This window comes from Acomys russatus, chromosome 13 (assembly GCF_903995435.1).
Source record: "Acomys russatus chromosome 13, mAcoRus1.1, whole genome shotgun sequence".
Taxonomy (NCBI): Eukaryota; Metazoa; Chordata; class Mammalia; order Rodentia; family Muridae; genus Acomys; species Acomys russatus.
In genome coordinates, this window is record NC_067149.1 from 50,507,229 (window position 1) to 50,521,369 (window position 14,141).

A 14,141-nucleotide genomic window follows, 5' to 3' on the forward strand; every position below is an offset into this window, starting at 1 on the left:
CCAAAGCAATCCTAAGCAAAAAGAACAATAACGGGTTACTATTCCATATTTTAAGACATAGCTAAAAAAAAAAAAAAAAAAAAAAACAGTGTCATTTGACACAAAAACAGATATGTGAACAAAACAACAAAGCCAAACAGGAATACACATAACTACAGCTATATGATACTTGGGAAAGAGGCGAAAACATCCACTGAAGAAAGACAGCATCTTCAACAAATGGTCATTAGAAAACTGGATGCCCACACATAGAAGAGGAAAATTACACTTGGGTCAATTCCCTGCACAAAAACTAACTCCAAGTAGATCAAAGTCCTCACTGGGAAACAAGAAACACTAAAACACTAGAAGAAAACACTAATGTAGGGAATGGCCTTCTGAACAGGACACCATTTGCTCAGGAATTGGCAAGTGGGACCTCATATGACTAAAAGGCTTCTGTATGGCTAAGGAAGCAATTGACTGAAGAAATCCTCAGAGTGGAAGAGTGGTTTTTTGCCAGCTGTACATTGAACAGAGTATTAACATACAAAATATATGAAGAACTCAAAGTACAAATAACCAAGAAAACAAATGACCCAATTAAAAACTGGGCTTGGGATCTGAACAGAGAGCTCTCAAACGAAGAAAAACATGGTCAAGAAATGCTTCAAACTATTCATAATCTTTAGCAATTTGGTAGATGCAAATTTAAAACAACTTTGAGATTTTTATCTTGCCTCAGTCAGAAGGGCTAAGAGGAACAAAACAACGAACAAGTGCTGGAGAAGATATGGGGAAAGGGAACCCTCGTTCACTGTTGATGGGGATTGCAAACTGGTGCATCCACTCTGGAAATGAGTAATGGAGCATCCTCAGAAGCTAAAAAGTCTACCATGTGACCCAGCTGTGGGTATAAGGGTAAGTATTTAGAATACAGTTAGAAATTATGCTGATTTAGTAAATATAGTTTAAATTTAGTAAAAATACTCAACCTCATCCACCATTCCTTGGCATATAGATGGCCAAAGGACTCAACATCCTATTTCATAGATATTCAGCCATGTTCATTGCCGCTCTATTCACAATAGGTAGGAAATGGAAACAACCTAAACGTCTTTCAACAGGTGAGTGGATAATGAAACTGTGGCACAAAATGGAATACTACACACACACACACACACACACACACACACACACATTATGATACTTGAGCTGACAATGCCCCTCTCTCCAAGAGCCATAGTCTAACAAAAGCCACAGTACCAGTCATGAGAAATCTTTCAAGTTGTTAGTCAGGGTAATCCAGGTGACTCCCAAAGCTGTGTGTGTGTGTGTGTGTGTGTGTGTGTGTGTGTGTGTGTTGCCATCACCCTTGGCTGCCTCTCAGAGGTCAATGGTAAACCCCCATTGCTGAAGACACCACACACTTAGGACACAAGAATTGGAAGCTTGAATTCAGTTGATCTGACCAGAAAGCTCCTTCCTGGGGACCAGCTTTCTCAGTTCCAGAAGGTACTATGCAAGCCACCAAGAGGAGGAAGCAGTGAACAGTCCTACCCAGCTGTGATTCCGATGAACCACAACTGTGACCAACATGCCAAGATATGCCTAAAGGTGCAGCAGTGGCACTCACATCTTGGTGACAAGCACCATCTCTCTCATTGGACTTAGGCTCACTCAACAGGAAGGAAACCATGCCTGGTACTGAAAACCTACCTAACTACCCAAGGCTAGTGAAGTCACGGGCTTAAAGAGCCTACTACTACTACTTTACCAAGCCAGCCCAATTTCTAACTGCATTCTAAACACTTACGCTTATGCCCACAGATAAGTGTAGCTCTCACCCCTCATCAAACAAGCATCGTTTTAAAGCAGACGAAAGCCAGTACAGAAAAACCACATCTGGTCAAAGTTCAGGGATCATGCGGTGCCCAGCCCCAGCAGATACAACTCCGGTACCTAAGGCTCGGGGAATGTCATGGCAAAGGCCGTAGAAGGATTATAAAAGCCAGAGGACCAGGAAGACAGTTTTTGCTCTGAGATTGTGTCTCCTAGAAATGACAGGAAAGCTACCCCATAATACCTTAACTATGTGGCTGCCTAAATAGGACATGAGCAATGACAAAACCAGTAGATATGCTAACTGAAGTCTCACAGGACCTCGCTTCTAGATAAAGAACTACAGGCAACAGATGAATGTTGATCAGAGCCTTTTGCAGGTTATGTAATTCCACATATACACAAGCAACACTAAATGGGCAGATTTTCATTTGTATGTATTTGTATGTATATTTGTGTATAAATATGCACACATGTGTGTTCATGCCTCTGTGTGTGTGAGAGAGAGAGAGAGAGAGAGAGAGAGAGAGAGAGAGAGAGAGATGGGAAGAATTGGAAGAAGGAAAGAGAAAGGAGAAAGTGATACAATTCTATTTTAATTAAAATTAAAAGTTTATATACATAAAATTTAACTTAATTCTAAAGTCAGACTTTCAAGACTTACTTTTAAACTAACATCAAGATTCTATGATTTTTCCTCACTGTCTCTATACTAAATTCTACAGCTGCTCTAGGTTTTAAGTCACTTTGTCCTACTAAGCAGTGAGGTTTGATCTTCTCGGGGAAGTTGAAGTTATTCGGTTTAAAAGTTAGAAGGGGAGGGGACTGGGAGGCCCAATGGCAGAGTGCTTGTCTAGCATGCACGAGGCCCTGAGTTTGATCTCTAATACCACAAATAAGTAAAAAATAAAAATAGTGTCTGTTATGAACAAAAATGCAGCATCCACCTATTCATACACTGAACATCCAGTCCAACAATATAAACGGCTGGAGCCTCGGGGAAGTGATTAGGACATAGCATCGAGACTCAATAAATGGGATTAATGCCAATGGTCAGTGTTAATTGTCAGCTTAGACAAACCTAGAATCACCTGGCGGGTAGGCCTCTAGACAGTTCTGTGGAGAATTGTCTTTATTGCATTAAATGATGTGAGAAGACCCTTCTAGTTTTGGGGGTTTTGGGGGGGTTGTTGTTGTTGACTTTGGTTTTTTGTTATTGTTGTTTTGTTGGTGGTAGATTGTTTGTTTGTTTTGGGGTGGTTTTTTTTTTTTTTTTTTTTTTTTTTTTTTTAAGACAGGGTTTCTCTGTGTAGCCTTGACTGTCCTGGACTCACATTGTAGACCAGGCTGGCCTCAAACTCACAGCAATCTGCCTGCCTCTGCCTCCCAAGTGCAGGGATTAAAGGCGTACACCACCATGCCCAGCTGAGAAGACCCTTCTTAATTGCGGGCGAACTGTTGCCTGGTTAGGGGTTTCTGGAATGTGTATGTGGAGAAATCAAGATGAGCACTGATGTGCACCACTGAAGCTCTGCTCGTTACTGACTGTGAGAACAGGAGCCCCAGCTCCACGAGCTCCTGCTGCTGAAACAAACCTGCCAAGATAGACCGTCACCTAAACTGAGCAAATAAACAACGTCTCCCTGAGTTGCTTTTCATAAGGTACCTCCTCCCAGCAATAGAAAAAGGCACTAAGCCTGTACACCTCTAGGAAGGGATATGACCGTTGGCCCCAACTCTTGCTGCTTCCTTCATTGTGAGAACAGAGAAATGAACTAATCATCTACAAACCAGAAACAGCCCTTGCCAGACACTGGATCTGCTGGCATCTACATTGTAGACACCTTAACCTTCAAAACTGTGACAAGTAAACGCTTATTGTCTAAGCCACTCAGCCCTCCATTATAACAGCCCAAACTGGGTGTCAACTGTCTATCGATCTAACAAAATACCTGAGATGATTATAAAGAGATTTATAAACCTGACCAGACAGAACCAATGTTTCTTGGCCATTGCTGTCATGCCAAGTGGCTATGACAGGAACACACGGCAAAGCAAACTGCCCACCTCGTGGCTAGGAAACAAACAGGAAAAGGCAAGGGTCGGGGACCCATAATCCCCTTTTGACAGCACAACCCCTTTGACAGTAATTCAGGACTCATATCAGCTGGGCATCGGCAATCGTTTGCCCGGTGCCTTATCCGGTCTTGGGTATGTGGGCGATAGCGCACTCTGTAGAGCTCAGCAAAGTTCCCTTCACACAACAGGCTCCACTGCCCTTGGCATTTTGCTTGTCTACAGCAGACACTATTGACCTGTCAAACAGCCTTTTTGTTAACTCTTTATTGCCTTAGCAAATGTCTGAGACAATCTGCTTTAGGAGAAAAGGTGGGGCCAAGGAAGCTTAGTAGGTAAGGGTCATTGGGCCAGTAGTTTATGAAGGAACTAGCTCCAAGGAGACAGCTGGCGCAAACATCCCAGGTCCACGTTGGGCCTGGTACTCTGGCACGGTAGTCCTACTGTTATCTCAAAGTTGCCACGACTGTGCCTTCTTTTGGAGTTAGTTTCCCTCTCCATAGTGCCTTGGAAGGAAAGAAGATGCTTCGCGGTGACCTAGCAACAAAGAAAGGCATCCTCCAATTGGCTGTAGAGCCCACCACATTGCAACCCACAGGGGGAGTAAAAGGAAAATAACCAACTGATGTGGGAGGTGGGAGGAGGGGCTGTAGGAACCTGAAAGTTCAAACAGAGGCTCCCTTCTCCTTGTGGACTGGAAGCCTCAGCTGGGAGGCACCGGCTTCTTATTCTTTCTCTGACAGAGCCGGTTCCTATATACACCAGTCTCCAGCCCCCTCCTTCTACCCACCGGCTATAAATTTAGAGCTTCGTCTGTCCTTTTCTTGTAGGATGAGGGTATTTTAAGCACTCCCAGGGTGATGTCGGAGGAGAGGCAGGAACTTCAGCACTGTGGAGGTAGGTAAAACAGATCCTCCTGCTACCTGCCAGGGGGCCTACCCATCATCTTCACGCCCATCTCTCTTTCCCATTCCTTCCTGCCTCTCAGAAGGCAACTGGAGGGAGAGAGCTCTGAGCCTCTACAAGCAGCTGAGTGAAGTGGATTCAGGAAATTGATAGCCACAGTGCAGAGCGGAACTGTATGACCTCCAGTCCATCCTCACACAGTATGCTTACAGACATCCCCAGAAAACACCCACGGGTCTGCAGGAGCTAAGGAGTTCTTACACAGCCCAGAGGAAAACACACACACACACACACACACACACACACACACACACACACACGCACATTGTGACTGGTCTTGGGGTTTTAGTGACTCCACTTCAGAGAGTCCCTGAAAAGCTGAAGTCTGAAAGGAAGCTGAGATCTTCCACAGCTCCTCAAAGAATGAGAGAGGACATGTTCTTGACCCTTCCTAACAAAGCCCCTGAGGTGAGGGCTGATGGTCGGTGATTCTAAGTGTTACTGATCAGCCCAAAAGCTGCAAGGTGGATCTATGCACACCTGAGCTGGACTTGCATCCACCATCCCTGATGACACAAAGGCAGGTTTCCGGCTTGGTAACATGAAGAATGACACAGTTTATTCTTGGACTGCAGTTGGCACACCTGCCTCCACACTGCGCCTCTCAAGGGTTCGGATCTTCATCGTGGATTAAGCTAATTAAGTTTCACAGCCAAGAGTAGACTTAAGAGGGAAAGAGCCCCCTACGCCCCCACCCCACCCCACATACACACTGCAGGAGGAGAAATTGAGTGAAGCCAAGAGAAATATGTCTGCTATTTCTAATTAAATTGGGACTAGGTGAACTTGAAACCCAGCCAAACCTGAGCTCCTGGGGCTTTGCCAGATTCTGGAAGGGGAATTAGGGAATGCTCCAGGAGATCTTGAGCAAGAAAATAAAGATCCATTTGGACTCTTGCCTGCTGCCTTTTCCCTAGATCATTGAAGTTGACATCTTGCTTAATTCTCTCTCTCCCTCTCTCTCTCTCTTTCTCTCTCTCTCTCTCCCCCGGTGTGTGTGTGTGTGTGTGTGTGTGTGTGTGTGTGTGTGTGTACATGCAGGGGTCGGGTCTATGCAAGAGAAACAGCAAAAGGCTCTAGAACTCATGGAATGCAGCCCACTGGTTAGCAAACCCACGATGGCTGTGTCTCAGTGAGGCATAACCCCAAAAACTCCGTGTCCTGAGGACTTCATGCTGTTATGGAGCATAGGTCTGCTTGTTACCTTTGCAGTGCTTATACTCCCCTCAATATGCGAGTTGTGTGAGTACTATAAGGGGGGCTTCCAGCCCCTCACTGGGCAGTATCACTGGCATAAGCAATAACAATGCTTGATCTCTTTCAGGCATTGCTGTTGGAGCAGACCCAGCCACCACCCTCGAAAAGAACCTGCAGATGTAGATTGCTGACAATGACCACGACCCTTAGAAACAATTTGGAAAACCAAGATTGTTCAACAAGGGTAGGTAAAGGCTTTTTTTTTTTTTTTTTTTTCTGAACCAAGTGAAGTTTTTTTTTTTTTTTTTTAATTTATGTGCATTGGTGTGAGGGTGTCAGATCTTGGAGTTACAGACAGTTGTGAGCTGCCATATGGGTGCTGGGAATTGAACCCGAGTCCTTTGGAAGAGCAGGCAGTGCTCTTAACCACTGAGCCATCTCTCCAGCCCAGGTAAAGACGTTTTTGCTAGTGGCCCTGATGCAGGAAATCTTAAGGGACAATTGAAGTTAAGAGAAAGTACACCTTTTTTTTTGTTTGTTTGTTTGTTTGTTTGTTTTTGTTTTGTTTTTTGAGACAGGGTTTCTCTGTGTATCCTTGGTTGTCCTGAACTCACTTTGTAGACCAGGCTGGCCTCGAACTCGCAGAGATCCTCCTGTCTCTGCCTCCCGACCGCTGGGATTAAAGGCATGTGCCACTTATTAGTAAATCTAGAGACTTTTTGAGGTTGGCAAAGCAAGAACAATGGCCCATAGCAGCACTGGCTGATGTGACTCTGTCAAGCTGGGCTGGTGACTGAGATTGGTTTCCTTATTCTATTTTCTGCCCTCAGCTTCTGATATAACTTAATAAAGCATACTAATGAGTAAATGAGCAGCTTTAGGACTTAAAGTAGACATGGCTGATTATTTTTATATAAGAGTTTAGATTTATGATTCTTTTAAGATCTTTATAAGATTACTTAAGATAATTGATTCCTTCTTTGTTAGCACAAATTGCAGCCTGTCAGTAAAGAGAAGCTGGATGAGAAATTCCCTTGCTTGCTTATACTCTGTTAATATGTAACAAGTTGCTTAGGTACAAATGCATGTGGGTTCTTAGAAATAACTTATTATTCATGTTTGTTCTTCACCCATAATACGTAAAACATTTGGTCATATGAAGGCATTAGGAAATATGATTTTCGTATGTATATCCATTGTGATCATTTATTATAAAGAAATAGAATATAAACACATTGTGATTTTGTACTGCTTGAAAGATTTTGTTGGTGTATATAAACTAAGGGAGAAAAGGAGGGAACAGGGAGGGGGAGGAGGAGGAGCTTGCTGAAACCTACCTGCTGGAGTCTGTCTTACTTCACCATCAAGTGTAAGTGTGTAAGTGTGTGTGTGTGTAAGTGTGTATGTGTGGGGGGTTTCTTTCCTTATTTCCTTTTCTTTTTTAGACGTTTGCCACTATCAGCAAAAGCCCCCACTAGGAGCCATCAGCCCTAGCCCCAGCTTGCCACCATCAGTGGAAGTTATTGCCAGTAACTATCAGTTCCGGCCTGGAAGGTTGCCCTCAGAGAAAGTCTGCAAGGTCACCCGCCAGCCAGCCACAGGATTTATGACAGTTGATGACAAAGCTGGACTTTGGTATACACGCACACACACATGCATGCTAGGGCAGAAATAGAGAGGCATAGGAACAGAAACAGGGATGCTGAGAGAGGCCAGGTAAGAGAGCAATCAAGAGTGCAGAAGCCAAATGCAAGGCATGCATGGTTCAGAGGTTACAAAAAATAAACTGTAGGTGAATAAAGGCTGCAATGCCCTAGCCTCCCTCAGAGCATAAGGGGCTCCAAAGCAAGTAAAAGTAATAGTAGGCCTAGCTTCTGCTCTTCTGCATAGGAAGCCTTAGCCTCTGACGTCCAAGGTGAGTGAGGACCAGGAGGAGGTTGACAAGAGAGAGAAGAGGAAGGTTGGATAGACTGGAAGTCAAACTCTCTTATTCTTTGGGGAGTTACACTTTCCCGTTGTCTTGAGCCCCTGACCTCCCACCTTGGGGTCCTGAGGGACTACGGGAGCAGCTGGAAGGCTGTTTTCCATGTAGTGTTGTCGCAGATATTGACAACAGGTGGACATGCGAGCCGACGGCTGTAGGAACACACTGCACGGCATCTTCTGGGCCACCTTACACCTCCTGGCCTCCCAGGCCAATGGGTCACCGAGTCAGCTCTCCTGTCTCTTGCCAGTAAGCTTTCTGTGAGTCCGAGGACTGCACACCACTCCATGCATCATTTTCTGAGCCTCTAGTATGGGCCTGGCCCTATACAAGGTGCAGAGGATACAGAGAATCTGTTTGATGAAGATACGTGTGCTATAGCCTCATGGAACATGCTGTCACGGAGATGTGACCACGGGGTATCTGAAGACAGAAGAGCTCTTAGAAAGAGGCAACATTTAAATGGTGTGAAGAGCACTAAGGCTGCTTAGCAGCCACGTCAAAGGGTGTGGCAAATCAGAGGTTCCCTTGGTCCTGAATCCTTAGACTGATCTGCAAAGAAGAGCTCATGAACTCTTTGCTGCAAAGAGCAGACTGCCAGCATCGCCCTCGCACCTTCCAGTTGGGATCTGATGTGCTCAGGGTGGGATTTTGAAAGTGATGAGAAGGGATGACAGTGTCCCCAGAGGGCACTGGGCACCTGCCCATGCATGTATGTCATTATTTTCCAGGATGCAGTGTGAGTCATCTTCCCCATCTTACATTCCCAGGGACCTGACAACTCAAGAGATGTGCACAGCCAGGCCACCAAACCACAGCCACCAAACCCTGCCCCATCACATCAACCTGCTCAGAAAGCTAAACGGCCCCCCTGAGGGTCAGAAAGCCCACAGCCACACAGAATCTTCCAGGTAGACATCAGGCTAGAACTTTTTTTTTTTCTGGTTGTTTTATTTGAAAACCCTAGGGTGTGTCCCTCCCTTACCACACCCATATCCCCTACCCTCACCCCAAGACATGACAATGCCACACACACGCACACATACAAGGCTGTGAGCTGCACACAGAAACACAGGAGCTGTGCTCACGACAACATTGAAAAAATATACACTATATATAATACACCCAGGGCCCCCACTCCTCCTCCTCCTTCCCCATGACCTAGGCACAAGCAGGCCATGAAGAAAGGAACGGGGACTGTAGACCTTGGGACTGCTCAGGCAGGAGAGGAAGAGAGGACGAGAGAGGGAGGAGACAGGGAGAAGAGGCAGGCGCAGGAATACCCCCAAAGTGAAAGGGAAGTAGAGGCCAGGGGATTCTAAGGGGGAAGCGGGGAGGCTCAACAGAAGGAAGGCCCCACAGACAGGACAGAGTAGGGAGGGCCACAGCAGCAGGCTTCCATCAATCCCATCCCCACCTCAACCATGGCCGTCCTCGATACAGTGCTTGGCTGGCAGGGTGTGGCGCCACGGGTGGGCTACAGGGCAGCCAAAGCTATTGGCTACTCTCCCAAGTGCAGCCAGCTGGGGCCGACACCTCAGGAGCCTGCCAAGGGAATGGCAGCCCAAGGCAGGGGCTAAGATGGAAGAGGAGGGCAACCCCTGTGGCGCCTGCGAGGCTTCTGAGATTGAAGGACCACTCTGCGTGAAGAGCTCTTTCTCCCCCGTGGTCTCTCTTCTCTCGAATGCCTTTCTCCCTTTCTCTCCTAGGTGCCTGTCTTCCCCAGGGTAGACCTCTCTCTCTTAGCAGGGTTGGGGCCTCAGTAGCGGTGTGGAGGGCTCTCAATGATGCGTCTCTCATCACTGCTGGGGGAGTCGGCTACCTCGGAGTCACTGCTGTCTTCATCCTCTTGCTGGCCACCAGCAACCCCTGCTACGCCGGCCTGCTGGTTCTGGTAGGACTGGAGAGGGAGACAAAAACAGAGAGCGAGAGCTCAACAGCCTAGCCAGAACCAGAACCACTCTGCACGCACGCACACGCACGCGTCCCTCCACAGTCTCACCCTTCCTCTTCCATGCTCTCAGCAACCGTATGAAGAGCTTTCACCTGGGGCATGGGCCCTCGTCAGGGCTATTTGCTATAAACATGCTCCCCTCGTGCCACTCACCTCCATGGGGTTCACTATAATGGTGAGCGCAGAATCATCCCAGAAGAGGTCAGGGTCTTTGGGGTCGGCGGAAGCCGCTGAGGGTCCACCAGTTCCCGAGACGCGGCGGTGAAGGGAGTGGATCCGCACGAGGCCGAGGATGACCATAAGCACCAGAAAGCCCACACACACCACAATGATGAGAGTCGCAGCACTAGGGACCACTGCAGGGAACATACAAGGAGTCAGCGGAACCCAGCACAGCCTGGGAAAGTAGGGTGCTGAGAGAAGACATTGCTCTGTGGGGGAAAAGTCCAAGAGTAAAACAACAGCCCTCAGGGTGGTCTTGAGGAAAGAGAAGTTGGAAGAGAAACAGACCCCACCATGGAGGATAAACAGGAAGGAAGTGGAAAGAGGCTGCTCCAAGGGCCAAAGACCCACGCATTCAAGGAGGCAGAAATACAAAGAAAGGCAGGTGTGGAGAAGGGCCCAGCCTACTGCTACCTTGAACAGCCCTATTGTTTTGGGATAAACGACAAAAATTAGAAGCTTCCTGTGTCTTTCTGTCTGGATCTTCCTGAGAGACCACTTACTCTCCAGGGGGAAAGAGAGGAGCCGCTACAGGGGACTAACTGGGATGAGAAGAGTAACAGCCCTAAGCCTATTACAAGAATTGCTGTCCCCAAGGCTAGGGACAGGTTCCAGTAGCCGGGACCGGCCCCTACACTTACCCACCTGGTCTGAGTGCACTCCTGCTCCGTGACATGTCCCTTCTCCTTGTAGGCTTGATGTTCCTGGTCCTGAGGGGCCTCTGTTCCTTTCCAGTCCCCTCCTGAGGTGTTCTCACCCCGATCTCAGAACCCTCAGGCCTCCCTCCCTGTGACCCCATCCTGATGCCCAGGTTCAGGGGCGCATGGACTCTCACAGGCAGTGAGAAACAGAAGGGCACATGCACTCTCACATGGACCTTGGAGCTGATGGTGGAGACACAGATGTGCAAACACAAGCCCATGCCAATGAGAAGGGAGTGGGCACACATCTGCACAAACATGGCCAAGCCCCATACCTTAGCCAGGCCTCTAGCTGCCCACCCACCTGCCTGTACCAGCCACCTAGCAGCCTGCTCACACAGCAGGATTAGTGGGATATGTGTCAGAATCTCTAGCATGGCACCCAAGAGCAGTACGGGCAGGGTCATCCAACTCCCTACCAGCTGAGCAATCCAAGCACCCCCCTGAAGAAAGGCACAAACACTCCAGGCATGGGCCCTAAGGGCCGCAGAATTCACAGCTGTAAACACACCCCGGGCCCCATTCTGTGCACACGCAGAGAGCACTCGGAGAAGCAGGAGAAGGCAAAGTAGTGGAGCCCAAAAGACCTGAGAGAGCAATAAGAGGAAGACCCCCCACAGATACACCCCCAATCCCAGAGCCCTCTTGGGCAGCTGGATCGCTACCTGCCACATGGGTTCACACTTCTCTTTGCACCCCAGGCAGTCCTATTGCTGAGAAATTGTGTGTGTGTGTGTGTGTGTGTGTGTGTGTGTGTGTGTGTGTGTGTCTCCAACACACACCAGCAGTCACACACAAGCAAGCCGTACACAAAGGTCACATTGCAACCCAGCCTCAAATTCACCTACATCCTAAAACCCACAGAACAAAGCACAGAGGAGATGAATTAAAGGCCCCACAGACCCAGCCACAGACCACTCTCGACAGCAGCCAAGCACACAGTGTCACCGCTCCAGGACCAGCAGGTAAGTAGAGAATTGCCTGCTGGGGCTGTCCTAGCAGCCACTCACCCACACAGCACCCTGAGTCCGCCCTGATGGTTTCCCCGTCATGCTAGTTCCCCGTCCTGACCTGACCAATGGCCCATTTTGGACCACTTGCCAAACAGGGGCGGGGCTCTGGCAGGCTCACTGGGCACTGGCTTCAAGTCAAAGACCGGCCTGGTTGGATGAGCATTTCTCAACTGCTTGGGCTTGGGGGAGGAAAGGGAAGGGGTCAGAGCCCCTCTTTCCATGCAACCATCCAAATTAGCCCCTCTTGGGTCCCCAAGTCAATGAACAAGTCCAAGGTGTAACAACCCTGCCAGCATCAGATGGCCCCCGTGGCTCTGCCAGGCAATCCCACTTTCAGAGAGCAAGCCATAGTGACTTCAAAAAAAGACAAACCGCAAACACCCCAGCTGTAGGCTAACAACTCTGATTCATTAAGGGTAAGTCAGAAGGAAGGTTGGGAGAATTTTTAAATTTAGCTACAGGCAAAAAAAAAAAAAAAAAGAATCAAGACCTCACAAAGCCCCTTAAATCTTGCTGCGTTCAATCTATGCAACGAATTCTGGCCTTGAGCAACCACTTCTGCCAACACCAAGGGATGTTTTAGCAAACGGGTCATGGGATCATTGGGAAACTGTTGAAAGCGCTGTCCACAGCTTAACATAACACCGACCCCTTGATGGAGAAAGCGCCTCAGCCGAGACGTCCTTCTGCAGCCACTTTCTATCCTGTGGTTCCATGGTTATTTGGACTTCTTTTGGTTTAGCCACCAGCTCAGAGTCGAAACTCCGGCACAGCACTGCAACCACCACACAGCAGCTCACAGGGACCTCAGTCAGTTCATATAAACAACACACTGGCAGCTGCTGTGCACAATGCCGCCGTCACTTTGTCCCTCTCCTTAACTACCCTCCAAATCCTCACTGTCTATCAGGCTTCTGCCCGAGACCTCCTGCTCTCTAGGACCCAGGTGCAAACTCCACACATGTCAAGAAATCTTCCTTGACCTTTCTTAGTCACAGATCTCTTTTGCCTGGTGCCTAAGAAGCTGCCCCGTAACTAGCCCCTGTCATTGGAGGAGACAGTAACGCTTACTTCTTCTTCTTCAGTTTTAGGGTAGTTCAGCTTCATGAACCCCTAATTCTGCTTGGGCTTGGGAGGTGAAAAGGAGGGGACACCTTGGAGTTAGAAGCAATGTATGGAACAGGTTTGATAGGTGTGGATGAAGTGTGTTATTTGGTGAGTCACGCCGTTATCACTCGCAAATGGCCTCAGAAAAAAAGAGATTATTACCCCACACTGTCACTAAGGTTGATACCACAGAGAACAGAACCCACTGCTCTCCCTCCCGAGGACACAGGGTTGCGTGTTACGTCACACTCCCACTGAGCTTGTCACACTCCCACTTAGCTTACGTACTGGAGTTCCGGTGGGTGCTGGCCAGGCTGTGTCCAGCCATCTCAGGAGGAGGCTGGTGACCCCGGTGCAAGAACTGCTGTGAAGAGAGCACGTGGCTGGGGTGGGCCACCCGGTTCATGCTATGCAGGACGTTGACCTAAGGAAAAAGAGGCCCCTGTCGGTACAACGGCTTCTCCCCAAGGCCCTCCATGCCCCATTCCACTCCCTCAGTACACCCCTCTTTCATTTGGGGTGGGACTCCCAGCACACAATGTGTGTAGGGGGGGGGTCAGAGGACAACTTGCAAGAGACACTTCTCTCTGCCTGCCGTGCAGTTTCTGGGGATCACATTTGAACTCAGGCTTAGTAGCAGCAAACCGTCTCACCCACCCCATCACCTGAAGCGTCACCCCACATCTCCTCCATCATGGGTCTAGGAAACATTGGATGCCATGATGTCCCTGACCCATCAACCATCTATCTGAGTCCAATACATCCTGGCTTCTTACCAGGAGCAGGTGACCAAGAAAGGAAAGGGAGTCTCTGGGTACCTCCACAATGAATTCGTTGCTGGAGTAGCGGCCATTCATCTCAGAGCAGGAAAGCCGGAATTTCCGGGCATACAGGGCGGCACCATGCCGAAGCTGATAACGAGCCTGCCTCAGGATCTCTTCATACACAGTGATGGTCTCCACCCCTGGGAGACAAGGAGACAGCACAGTAGGAGGGCTGGTTAGCCCCATCCCTCAAACAGAGGCATAATAATAAACTGACACATCTCAGAGGGGGGAAAAAAAACCACTCCCGCGCACTCTGGTCTACAGGGGTAGAGT

General features: G+C 48.4%; 1 protein-coding gene across 1 annotated transcript in view; it reads right to left on the reverse strand.

Annotated features, from left to right (window-relative positions):
* Positions 1-9,510: 9,510 nt before the first annotated feature.
* The window catches only part of Clstn3 (calsyntenin 3), a 30,327-nt gene continuing 25,696 nt past the window's right edge, over positions 9,511-14,141 (reverse strand). Inside the window, exons 15-18 of the mRNA XM_051155321.1 lie at positions 13,860-14,005; positions 13,330-13,465; positions 10,152-10,354; positions 9,511-9,944 (exon numbers count right to left, since the gene is read on the reverse strand). Of these exons, the coding sequence (XP_051011278.1) occupies positions 9,804-9,944; positions 10,152-10,354; positions 13,330-13,465; positions 13,860-14,005 (626 nt within the window). The 3' untranslated portion in view covers positions 9,511-9,803. The remainder of the gene's footprint in view (positions 9,945-10,151; positions 10,355-13,329; positions 13,466-13,859; positions 14,006-14,141) is intronic.